The sequence below is a fragment of the Mobula hypostoma genome, chromosome 16 (genome assembly GCF_963921235.1).
Source record: "Mobula hypostoma chromosome 16, sMobHyp1.1, whole genome shotgun sequence".
Taxonomy (NCBI): Eukaryota; Metazoa; Chordata; class Chondrichthyes; order Myliobatiformes; family Myliobatidae; genus Mobula; species Mobula hypostoma.
This window is the reverse complement of record NC_086112.1, coordinates 63877648-63890828: the sequence shown is the minus strand read 5'-3', so window position 1 is coordinate 63890828 and position 13181 is coordinate 63877648. Positions and strand designations below refer to the sequence as shown.

General features: G+C 42.1%; 1 protein-coding gene across 1 annotated transcript; it reads right to left on the bottom strand.

Annotated features, from left to right (window-relative positions):
- Positions 1 to 418: 418 nt before the first annotated feature.
- rps6 (ribosomal protein S6) lies at positions 419 to 12408 on the bottom strand. The gene is made up of 6 exons (XM_063069023.1): positions 12314 to 12408; positions 10456 to 10587; positions 6940 to 7150; positions 5665 to 5811; positions 3614 to 3771; positions 419 to 555 (listed from the first exon to the last, which is right to left on the bottom strand). Exons 1-6 carry the CDS (start codon positions 12317 to 12319, stop codon positions 460 to 462), a joined length of 750 nt encoding a protein of 249 aa, XP_062925093.1. The 5' UTR covers positions 12320 to 12408; the 3' UTR covers positions 419 to 459.
- Positions 12409 to 13181: the final 773 nt, after the last annotated feature.

Below are 13181 nucleotides of genomic sequence, written 5' to 3'. Positions count from 1 at the left end.
GAGGGCTATAGTCCCAGTGCAAGTCAATGGGAGTAGGCAGTTTAAATAGCTTTGGCATTGACTAGATGGGCCTGTTTCTGTACTGTACTTTTCTATGACCTGTTATCTTTGTTTGAAAACTTATATCGGGACCTGGAATCTTTAATCCAATGGCTGCATACGTAATTTAAAAAAGGAATTGCAGAGACATTCAGTATGTGAAACTCAAAAGGATTAGACAGAAACATGGCTGAACAAGAGACGAAAAAAAAAGCCCCAACTGTACTCCCATGTTTTCATGAAACATTAGATGCTCCCTCCACCAAGATCGATAAATGGAAAGTAATGCCTTTGTAGTGACCAATACCCACAAGAACACTGTTGAACCTGATACCATTCGTTGAAATCGAAGTTTTGAACAAAAAGACACTAAGCAAGCTTCAACAAAATCTTTTTAATTTGTCAATCCAGCCAGCATTTTTACTTTTGGCTAGATTCAGATTTTGACGTTGAGGCCCTGAGCGAAGAAAGACGTCGTCTCTTTGCAATCTGCTCCTGACGTTTCTCCTTAGCCTCCTGCAACAAAATTAAAGATTAATTATTGACAACATTCCATAACCCATACGACCCTTTAATAATCACTGTTGCCCCTCGCCCTAAATATGTAGTAATCAAAATAAATCCAAAGAATGCCATACTAAATAGGATGACCAATCCTGGATCAAACACAACTCAAAGAGGATTTAAAACAGAAAGATACAACACCCTTTGGCTGAAAATATTGCTTTCCTCCCACAAACCCTCCACTTTTCATCCATTCTACACAAAAAGCTGTCCCAAAGCTGATCCCCAGGGAATACCAGCAGTCACTGGCAGCCAAACAGAACAGGCCTCTTTTATTCCAACTGTGGTGCCTGACAATCAGCCCATCTTCTCTTAAACACCTGAAACCACTTCCCTATTAATGGACCCCTACACCTTCTCAACCACTGAAATCAGACTAATTCCTTTTCTTCTGCCTTCCACACTTCTTGAAGAGTGGAGTGAAATGTACAATTTTCCAGTCTTCCAGAACCTTTCCAGAATCAAATGGTTCTTGAAAGATCATTACTAATGCCTCCACAATCTCTTCACCTTCCTCTTTCAGGACCCTGGGGTGTCACCATCTGGTCCAGGTGACCAGCTTCCCAACTACCTTCTTCTTGGTAATAGCAACTACACACTTCTACCCCCTCTCAAACTTCTGCAATACTGCTAGAGCCTTCCACAGTGAAGACTGACACAAAATACCCAAGTTCGCCCTCCATTCTTTGTCCCCATTACTACCTGTCCACCATCATTTTCCAGCAGTTCAATAGCTACCCTCGCTTCTCTTTTACTCACGTCTCTGAAGCTTTCAGCATCCTCTTTGATATTATTGGCAAGTTTACCTTCATATTTCATCTTTTCTCTCCTTATGGTTTTGTTGGTTTTTAAAAGCTTCCCAATCCTGTAACTTTCCACTATTTTTTTATGCTATATTTTATGATCTCTCTTTTGCTTTTATGCTGTCTTTGACTTTTCTATCAGCCACTGTTGCCTCATCTGCCCTTTATGATACCTCACCTTTGGGATATATTTATCCTACATCTTCCAAGCAGAAACTCCAGCCACTGCTGTCAATCCCGCTAGTGTCCCCTTCCAAGCAACTTTGGCCAGTTTCCCTCTCATGCCTGTAATTCCCTTTATTCCACTGTAAAACTTTTATCTTCTCAAAATGCAGAGTGAGCTGTATCACAATGATCACTGCCTCCCAAGTGTTCTTTTACCTCAAGCTCCCTAATCAAATCTGGTTCATTACACAATACCCAATCCAGAATTACCACAAATTTTGCTAAAAAGTAATCACATAAGCATTCTACAAATTCCCTCTCTTGGAATCTGGCACCAACCTGATTTTCCCAATCTACCTGCATAATGGAAATCCCCCATGACTATCATAACATTGCCCTCACTACAGATCTGTTTCCTGTTGGAATTTATATCGCACATCTTGGATACCGTTTGGGGACCTGTATATAACTCCCATCAGGGCATCTTTACCTTTGCAGTTTCTTAACTCTACCACAAAGATTCCCTATCTTATCTGATGTCACCTCTAAGTATTTGGTTTCACAGTTGATTTTAACCAGTCACACTATCCCTCTGCCCACTGCCTGTCCTTTCAACACTATATATATATATGGATGTTCAGCTCCCAGTGGTGATCTTTCAATCAGGACCCACTGATGTCCACAACATCACACCCGACAATCTCTAACTGCGTTAAAAATCATCTACCTTATCTAGACACCCTGGACTCTATCACATGGGAGGCAGCACATCATCCTATCTTCTCTTTTGCAGCCACAGAATCTGCTATATCTGCCTTTATTCTTCCTTGCTGAGCCTTAGAGCCTGCCAAAGTGCCACTGACCTGGCTGCTGTTGTGGTGCCCTGATATGCCCCCACCCCACCACCCAGCATTATCCAAATGGGTATGTATACTTGTTGCTGAGGGAAATGGCCACAGCAGAACCCTACACTGACTGTTTAATCCCTGTAATTTTCCTGGTGGTCCCCCATCTACTACCTGAAGCTTGCTCTTTTGAGTCCAGTTTTCAGCCTCCCAGATGGCCCTGAGGGCATCCAGCTCCAGCTCCTTGACTTTATGTCAGTCAGGAGCTGATGTTGGGCACACTTCCTGTACATGTAGTCACCAGGGAGACCGCTGGGTATGCTGAAATCCCTCATCTCACAGGAGGAGCATTCTACTGCCTAAACTACCATCCTGCCTGTAGTTGTTAAACCTCCAACTTCTTGAACAAGTTCCAGCTCAAGTCGGACCACTCTTAATACTGTCCACTCAACAATGGCTGATCCAAAATATGCTTTAACAACTTTTATCAATTTGTGGGGCAACTTTGAGGGAAAAAACTACAGACATGGACCCCAAGATCCCTCTGTTCCACCAGACTGTCAAGAATCCCCTATTCTGCCTTTAAGTTTAATTTTCCACCTCTGTAAAATTGTGGTTAGTGTAGAATGCTGTCATAGGTTATTGATTGGATACAGAGCTGGGCTGATATATATGTAGGCAGACTTAGGGAGTGGGCTAGACATATTTTAAATTATTGTCTTGAACACAGGCCCGAAGACCAAACGTTGCAGTTGCACTTGAAACTACAATCCTGTCATTTCACTGGCCAAGTAGAATATGCCAGAGGCCATACAAAGATGATAAATTGGGGGGGGGGGGGGGGGAGAGAGAAACTAATGACAGGCACGATTAGATGCTTTAGATAATGAAAAATAATAGCTCCAAATGTTAATTGCTTATTTATCTTGCATGGACGATGGCTGACTAAACCTAATAATTTTCTGTTTATCTTTTAGGTTTGCCATGCTTGCAGTTTTAGTTTTAAATGATAAACATACAGGGATACAGTTTGTCTGCAAGATTCTATTCAAGGTCATGCTTTGGAGAATCCCAGCCTAAACACAATTAACTTAGGTCCAAATAGCAATATTAGCTGAGTTCTCATACATTGACAAATTGGGACATGAACTAGCAAGATGCAGAAAACCAAGCAATTCAAAAAAAAATTCAACCAACCTTCATTCTCTTGGCCAGAAGTTTGGCATATTCTGCTGCAGCCTCCTTGTTCTTCTGGGTACGATGTTTCTTCAGGGCAATGCGTCTACGTTTGTGCTGCAGAACCCGAGGAGTTACCAAGCGCTGAATCTTAGGAGCTTTAGTTCTAGGTTTTTTACCTGGAAATTAAAGACAGAACACAAGATAACTACAAAAAGAAAATTTTAACAGAATTCAAACTTTTTTAAAGCATGAATGTCATTAAGTTCTAGTAAATCTGCTTCTCCATCCTCTAGAGTGGCATATATTATGAATGCCCAGTCCACCATAATTATACAGACCTTTAATCTAAAAAGCAATTGGTCCACAGGACATCAAAAAAGCACAACAATGCTTTAAATAGGGTTTTCTGGATATTATTTTATTAAGCTACAAATAATGATGAAATGTTCCACTATACAGCACAGAATTATTGTCAAACAACTTCCATAAAAATCTACTGAAGATATATCAAGGAATGGCAAAACAGCTGGTAATTCAGTAGTGCCTTAGAAGAAAGGGGCAAAGGGAATTCAAAACTTTAGGGTTGCCACTAGTGGAATGATTAAAATTGGGGAAAGCCAAGAGACCACGAAATACAGACCATATAAAACATATAACCATATTAACAATTACAGCACGGAACAGGCCATCTCGGCCCTTCTAGTCCGTGCCAAACTTCTACTCTCACCTAGTCCCACCAACCTGCATTCAGCCCATAACCCTCCATTCCTCTCCTGTCCATATATCTATCCAATTTAACTTTAACTGACAGCATCGAACCTGCCTCAACCACTTCTGCTGAAGCTTGTTCCACACAGCTACCACGGTCTGAGTAAAGTTCCCCCTCATTTTACCCCTAAACTTTTGCCCTTTAACTCGCAACTCATGTCATTTGAATCTCCCCCACTCTCAATGGAAAAAGCCTATCCACGTCAACTCTATCTATCCCCCTCATAATTTTAAATACCTATCAAGTCCCCCCTCAACCTTCTAAGCTCCAAAGAATAAAGACCCAACTTGTTCAACCTTTCTCTGTAACTTAGGAGACGAAACCCAGGCAATATTCTAGTAAATCTCCTCTGTACTCTCACAATTTTATTGACAACTTTCCTGTAAATTGGTGACCAGAACTGTACACAATACTCCAAATTTGGCCTTACCAATGCCTTATACAATTTCAACATTACATCCCAACTCCTATACTCAATGCTCTGATTTATAAAGGCCAGCATACCAAAAGCTTTCTTCACCACCCTATCCACATGAGATTCCAATTTCAGGGAACTATGCACCATTATTCCTAGACCACTGTTCTACGCAGAGGTCTGTATCATATAGGGTTATGGAAAGGAGGGGACAAGACTTCAGAAGCACAAAACAAAACTGATAAATTTTAAAACTTGAGATGCTGGTAGACTGGGAAGCTAAAGGCTTTGGTTAATCTCTGTTTAGGACAGGAGACTGAAAGCAAGCAGAAGAGCACCAGAATTCTCACAACATAATAAAGACAGAAGTTTCAGCAGCAAAAACAGCCAAAGCAAGAGCAATGTCAGGAGACTGAGATAATTAGCCTCTGATGGAGCAAATGTCATTAGGCCTCAGCTCAATACCAATTATGCATGAAATCTGCAAGTGGTTAGGTTTAGCATGAGACGAAAGGAACACAGATTATAGTTGGCGGGGGGGGGGGAGAAAGATGACAGTGAAGCATGGGCAATGACCATTAGCATCCACGTGGCACTTGACATTTTACAGACAAAGGCACCGAATGCAATGGACAGTTGAAAAATCAACTTTAGGGCAGATTCGAGTGCTTAACCAATTTTATTTGATGGTCAATGGAATTACCTTTGCTGAGCCTGCCAGCATCAATACCAAAAAGGTAGGCCACAATATGCATGTGAAATTGGAGGACACGCCGCTTGCCATTTTTGACATGGATAAAAACAAGGAGTTAGCTTACCAGTGATCAGAGCACATCACTTTTGCCAAGGCTGCTTCTATGCAAAGCTCTGGGAAAATGAACTTACCTTCCTTGGTCAGAGGTCTCCGTACAACGTACTGGCGCACATCATCCTCCTTAGACAGGTTGAACAGCTTGCGGATTTTACTAGCCCTTTTGGGCCCAAGACGACGGGGTACTGTATTGTCTGTTAGCCCAGGGATATCCTTCTCACCTATTCAGAAAAAAATACTAAATTGTTCTGTCAAACACTCCTGTATAACGTGTAGCATCAACAAAATTATTTAAGCCCAAATGTAATCCACTGCTGTGTTTTGAGTTTTGCTCAACTCCCCTCAAAAATTGTTCTGGAAATATCCATTCTCACTATGACCAGTGGGTGTAGGCGTTGCCATAGTCAAATAAATATCATCAAAACAACAGTGTGACCACGGCTATGTTTTCATAAACCATGAATCTGAAGCTGAGAACCAGGCAGATTATTCATTCAAGCTCTCAGCAATAACCAAACTAAACCATATAATTGACAAAACCTGAATCATGTACATACTAATGTACTTTTAAAGTAGCGTTCAAACACAGGACACATTAATGCCAAGAGCTATTTTCTTACTTCCAGCATCAATTTACAGTCAGCCCTACTGAAAAAGCCACCAGTCTGTAAGTGCCTTGCAGTATATGGCCAGCAGGTGTTTCTGTTTTGCATACTCTATGCTACATAATGTATTGATCGGTGCTCAAGAGAAACATAGTCATGGACTGAAGATCAAAACCTGAAATAGGCTGTGGTCTGGAGAGGGAAAGATTGAAGGGAAGAAAGGGTCTGGCAGAAGAGCACCAACCTAATTTCCCAGAACAAGACAGGCAATGCACAAGCATTGAAAGTGCCCTAATAGAGATGCTTTTCATGAAGAGTCCTGCATGATAATATTTCTGAGATCAGTAACTCTCACCACTCCAATCCTTAAAGCCATCATACTTTATCAGTAATCAGTCAATACAGTACAAGTGAACCACCTCACTACCCAAAATACGCGAGTTCTTCAGCTGACTTCTCCCTTTTGCCTTGGTGATCCCACCCCCTTTCCGTAACTCTGAAGTTGGTAATCAAACTTGACTCCAGAGCCTGTACGGTTACTGTGCTGCATGCACGCTTACCACTTTTTTCCCTGGACAATAACAGATAAATATGACATTCACTGCTCATTAGAGAACACAATAAATTGTTGAGCTATTTTATTGCAATGAAATTACAGCAGTTCCTCAGAATAAAGTGGCAAATTTAACATTTACAATTAGAAGGGTTCTCTTCAATTGCTAGTAGAATGCAAAATTCACTCACCTTTCTTAATGATAACCAAATTCAGGACACTGAGATTGGCATCAACAATGCATCCACGGACAGATTTGCGTTTTCGCTCACCAGTCCTCCTGGGGCGATAGCAGGAATGGCCCTTGCTCAGTAGCAGACGCACACGGCCATTAGTTAAGATACCTTGTTTCATGGGGAAACCCTGCTTATCGTTGCCACCGCTTATCCGCACAACATACCCCTGTGAAAAGAATGTACAAAATGGGAGGAGGAAAGTAGTTAGCATCCCAGTATTACCAGCAAACTCAGCAGTTGCAGTGCCTGTAAAAACTATTCATTCCCTCAGAAGTTTTCATGTTTTAATGTTTTACAACATTGAACCACAGTGGATTTAATTTGGCTTTTTTTTGACACTACTTTTCCTGTTGAAGTGAAAACAGATAACCACAAAGTTGTCTAAATTAATTACAAATATAAAACACAAAATAATTGATTTCATATGTATTCACCCCCTTTAATATGATACACCAAATCATCACTGGTGCTGTCAAGGTGCTTCAATAGATTGTGATAAAAATGCACTTTTATCTGGAAGGTCTATTGTTGGTGAGTCAGTATCCTGGCAAAACCTACACCACGAAGACAAGAGCAACATCAAACAACTCCGCAAAAGGGTTACTGAAAAGCACAAATCAGGAGATGGATACAAGAAAATTTCCAAGTCACTGCATATCTCTTGGAACAAACACAAAATGCTGGAGCATCCAGCATCTGAGGATTTCCTCATTTGTGAGTATCCTTTGGAGTACAGTTAGGATAATCATCAAGAAATGGAAAGAATATGGCACAGCAGGCCGTCCTTAAAAATTGAGCAACCATGCAAGAAGGGGACTGGTGAGGGAGGACACCAAGAGACCCATTACAACCCCGGAGGAGTTACAAGCATCAGTGGCTGAGATGGGAGAGACTGCACATATAACTGCTGCCCGGGTGTTTCACCAGTTGCAGCTTTATGGGAGAGTGGCAAAGAGAAAGCCACTGTTGACAAAAAATTCATCAAATCTTGGACTAGTTTGCCAGAAGGCACATAGGAGACTCCAAAGTGAACAGGAAGGCTCTATGGTCTGATGAAACCAAAATTGAGGTTTTTGGCCATCAGACTAAATGCTATGTTTGGCGTAAGCCAAACACCGCACATCAAAAACATACCATCTTTACCATGAAGCATGGTGGTGGCTGCATCACAGCAGCTGGCCCTGGAAAGCTTGTGAAGGTAGAGGGTAAAACAAATGCAGCAAAATACAGGGGAATCATGGAGGAAAACCTGATGCAAGAGAACTGCAACTTGGGAGATTTGTTTTCCAGCAAGACAATAACCTCAAGCATAAAGCCAAAGCTACACAGGAATGGCAACAAAGTTAATGTGACCCTTGGAGGGTCAGACACCCTGAGCCAATAGGTTGGTCCTGGACTTATTTCCTGGCATAATTTACATATTACTATTTAATTATTTATGGTGCAACTGTAACGAAAACCAATTTCCCTCGGGATCAATAAAGTATGACTATGACTATGTCCTGGAGTGGCCAAGTCAGAGTCCTGACCAAAAACAAACTGAGAATTTGTGGCTTGACTTGAAAAGGGCTGTTCACTCATGGGCCCCATGCAATCTGACAGAGCTTTAGCAGTTTTGTAAAGAAAACTGGGGGAAAATGGCAGTGTCCAGATGTGCAAAGGCAATGGAGACTTAACCACACAGACTCAAGGCTGTAATTGCTGTAAGGTGCATCTACTAAATACTGACTTGAAGGGGGTGAATACTTATGCAATCAATTATTTTGTGTTTTATCTTCGTAATTAAGTTAGATCACTTTGCAGAGATTAGTTTCTAGTTTAACATGAAAGGTTTTTTTATGTTGATCAGTGACAAAAAACCAAATTAAATCCACTGTGATTCAATGTTGTAAAACAACAAAAGCTTCTTGGGGGTGAATACTTTCTACTGGCACTGTGTATTTGGTGGACAGCAATCTTTTTGAACCACTTCATTATTTTCGTTGAAGGTTGGGCAGAATTCCAGGATTTGGACCAGCAAGCAACAGCAATACATTTTCAGACCAGCACACTGCATGGTGTGGAGGGGACCACAAGGTGGCAGAGGGGGAAATTAGGGAGGCACTGTCAAAGTACCCCAGATGAGTAACTTCTAGATGCACTGTAGCCAGTGGAGGAGAAAATGTACATTTGGAATGGTGGACGTGATGACAATCAAGAAAGCTGCTTTGTCCTGGATTATGTTGAGCTTCAAGTGTTGGAGGGGTATACTCAATCAAGTGAATGCAGAATACTCTATCACTCTTGTGCCTCATAGGAGTCGTCACAGTATTTAAATAAAACAATTACTATTCTGAAGAGCCATATTTTTGGTTTTGAAGTGTAGCCCAAAATGCGCTGAAACAGCCCACACAGTAATGTGATAATAACCAGAGAACTTCTTTCCAACTGTTGTGAAGTATATTGTCATAAGAAGTTTTACATTGCAACCGAAGACCAGAATGGAGACTGTATTCCATAAATTGAATGGAGATTGTAACCATAAATTTCTCCTGACAATGCAGTACCAAAAGACATGATGTAAGACAAATTTTGACTCAAAATCTAATTTGATGTGTAAGCTGGAAGGCACTGCATGGGTATGGGAAGAGTTATAATCAATAATATCTTCTCACTGAAGCTATGCCATTCCACAAATAAAGTCTAAAACGGTCCCATTATGTGAATCACATAAGCAAAATAAATTTATAACAACATGATGTGCACAACTATTATCTTACATGGATTGCAATACCATAGGTGTCACCTAGAAACACAAAACCAACACACCCACACCTTTCCTGAAAGCTAGGTGCTAAATAACAGCAGCGCCTATATCTGTCATAGATTTTGATCTTGCAAGCAACTGGCTTCCAAGGTTATTTATAATGTGAAATGCAGCATTTGCGTCAACAACCAACTAAGCAGAGGTGTGCTGGGGCAGCCTGCAAGTGTCACCACATATTCCAGTGTCGTCGCATGCACACGTTTGGCAGAACAATACAGAACAAGCCCCTTTCCTCCCTCTCACCCACATATATACAGTACATACTCAGTCCTCTAACCCCAGAACAGACAGTCTTCTTCAGCCTCCAGTGAATTCAGAAATGCAGACATTGGGGGTTCATCCACCCCAGTAGCCGTTTGCCACTGGTCTCCCGGTCTGACATCCGGCTGGACATCGCGGCCCAGCCAGCGGGTGCCCATGTCACTGGCTTTCAAATGCAGAGTTGAGACTTACGAGTCCAGCCTGTCCTCTAATTTCCCCTCACTCATGTCCTAAATCCTAAACTTCCCATTCCTTTCCCTAAAACCCCATGACAAAAAAAAACAACCAAAACTGAGGCTGCAGCTCAGTGCCATCTTGAAAGCAAAATGTTAGGACACTCTGAATTTAAGACATCACAAGATGCTTTGGCAGTTGATGGATGCAAACACATTACTCAGACTCACCTTCCACTCATCCCCCAAGCAGTCAGCAGCAACCTCAGTAGCCATACGCTTCTCATAAAAGGTACGCAGTTTACGCTCATCATCCACTTCGATCAGTTTCTGACAGCCAGTGGCTGGGAAAGAAATGTTTAACTGCAGAAAGAAAACATAGTGCCACTTTAGTCTGTGCAAGTAATCAACATTCCACCTCCTCTGCTCAAGAAAGGCTACAGGGATAAATTAACCAGTTACAATCCTAGGAATGCCAGAGAAGTCATGGAAAACATACTCAGTGTGGATTTGCTCAGTGCAATCCATTCAAATCAACCACTGAAATTTCTAACGCGAACAGTGCAGCTACCACATACATGAACCCCAATACGGTCCAGGAAAGGGCCCCACATGGGAAACTGGTTCAGTACGTCAGAGCCCATGGCATCCAAAGCAAGTTGGCAAATTGGACCCAAAATTGATTAATAGGAATAAAGGTAATAGATGATCATAGAGGGTTGCTTTAGTGTTGGAAATGTGGGATAATGTTGCACTAATAGATCAGTACTGGGCCATTTCCTGCTTGTCTTTAGAAATGAACAGATTGTAACTTTGCATGTGACTCAAAAAATTGGTGTAAAGGATAGCCACAAGACAATGATACGAATCAATTGCTAAGATGCAGAGAAACTCAATCTTATTTAAGCGCACTTTGGGAGAACCATTAATTTGAAGATGATACACAAATACCAGTGAATTTCAGTTAATTCAGCCATTAGTTAACAGGGACAAACATAGAAAATAGCAGGGATTCCGTTTATTTATTTGGGACACTACACCACTTAATTGGGACAGGAGACTGTTACCGAACAGTTTCTAACTAGCACCAGTTGCGTGTGTTTGTGTTCAAAACTCAAGGGGCTTTTGTCACTGATCGAAGCAAGCAGCAAAACAGTTCAGAACTGTTTAGCCCACCCTGGTTTCAAGCATTCAGGTTTGGAGATGCCAGAAATGTCCGGAAGGGAAAATGAAACGATTTCACTACTTTAAGTTTGGAATTATGAATAACTTGAAGGTATCTTGAATATCACAATGAAAATGAATACTTGAAGGCAATTGTTTAAAGAATTGTATGACATTACTTGCACTAGGCATCTGAACTAATTTGGATAACTGATGCACCGTTTTATAGCATTTCAGAGGCATTGGTAGCGTTTAAATTTGTCCTCTATTTCATTTAAATACATAAATTGTTACTCAGTTAAGCGGTAGTCTTTTTTTAATACCCTTTAAATGCTGCCATGTAACTTCTGCTAGTTGGGCCAAAAGGTACTGGTCCCGAAGAGCTCCAGTTAACCGGCATCCTCTGCATTACATTCAGTACTTAGAGACTACTGAAGTCCAACAATCCCTAAATGTGGCGAAAAAGACATACTCCTTTATTGGTAGTGCATTCAATGCAAGATAGGAAAGCTACAGTTAACTGTGTGAATCACTGGTTAGGCCACAGCTAAAGGTACTGACTACAGCACTGGTCACCACACTTCCAGACGTGTCTACGGGCAAGACTATTCCTTGCCACTGCCAACACCACCAAAGCCAACGGCCCACTCATACAACGCTGCAGCCGGTGCTGGGTTGAGCTGAGTCCCGGACCTGGCCGCCCCTGCCCGCTGCCGTAACGCTGCTTTCTCAGACCGAGTCAACCAAGGCCCGAGGCCTCGCAGTTCCTCCCTCTCCACCGGCCGCAGCATCTCAATCCACCGCCATCCGAGCCACGGCGGACGCTGATGCCCGGCTCAGTATCTCTGCCGCCTATAGAGATGATGTGACACGGAGAGACACGAGTATGGGAGCGACTGCTGGCAACCCGGCACCGCTGGCTCACCTTCATGTCGAACCAGCAACACCACGTCCTTCAGCCACCGTCAAAAAAGAGGCGGCGCTTCCGCTCCGCGCGGACACATACGCCCAACGTCTCGCGAGAACTTGTGGTTTCCCACGCAAGCGCGGTGCTATGCTGGGGTCGGCGGGCTGGCGCGGTTCGCTCTGTGTGCTGCATCGCCGTCTCTGAGGGAAGAGTGGCGTTCCCAGTCACCGAATATACTCCTTCTTCTTCAAGAGGCAACAGTTCTGAGGTGCATTACCACCACCTCTGAACTGGAGGGTGGGGTAGAGTATGTACTTATAAAATTCTATGAAAAAGTCCTGTATTCTTCAGGAGCTGTACTGCATATTTGAAACAATAATCTGGTGATCCTTTCTGCAGAATGCTGTTAATGTTCAATTGTATTTTATTCCGTGATAACTTTGAAATCAACCACCTCTTAATTATATCTTGAACATCTCACCCGTACATGTTCAACCGTTTCTTGTTGATTACAATACTCACACCTCGCATTATTGAGTTTCTTCATTAAAAACAATGTACTATTTAACCATCAATCTCGATGTTATATCACCTCTTCACACCTGCTCTCTCCTGCATTCCTCGACCGTCCCTCTTCTTTCTGGATATTGTAAGGATGCCTTCCTGTTCTCTCTTCGTTCATTGTTTCCTCCACATTTAAAAAAAAATCACTTTTAATAATACTTTCCATTTCTCCTTTACTGTGTAATTTATTCAAATGTCCACGACTAGTTGCCCCTTTGCTAATTTACCCCCTATTCCCTCTAATACTAACATGTGCTGGGATCCACATAAAGCATACACAGCGTCCCATCATTTTAAGTCTAAATGAGGCTTGTGTTATCTC

What these genes read in the sequence shown, in the direction of transcription:
- rps6 (XM_063069023.1), bottom strand. An exon ending in TTTGGTTATCATTAAGAAAG is followed by an intron (nt 5,812 to 6,939) that starts GTGAGTGAATTT and finishes TTTTCTGAATAG; the next exon opens with GTGAGAAGGATATCCCTGGG. An exon ending in GAGACCTCTGACCAAGGAAG is followed by an intron (nt 3,772 to 5,664) that starts GTAAGTTCATTT and finishes TTTAATTTCCAG; the next exon opens with GTAAAAAACCTAGAACTAAA.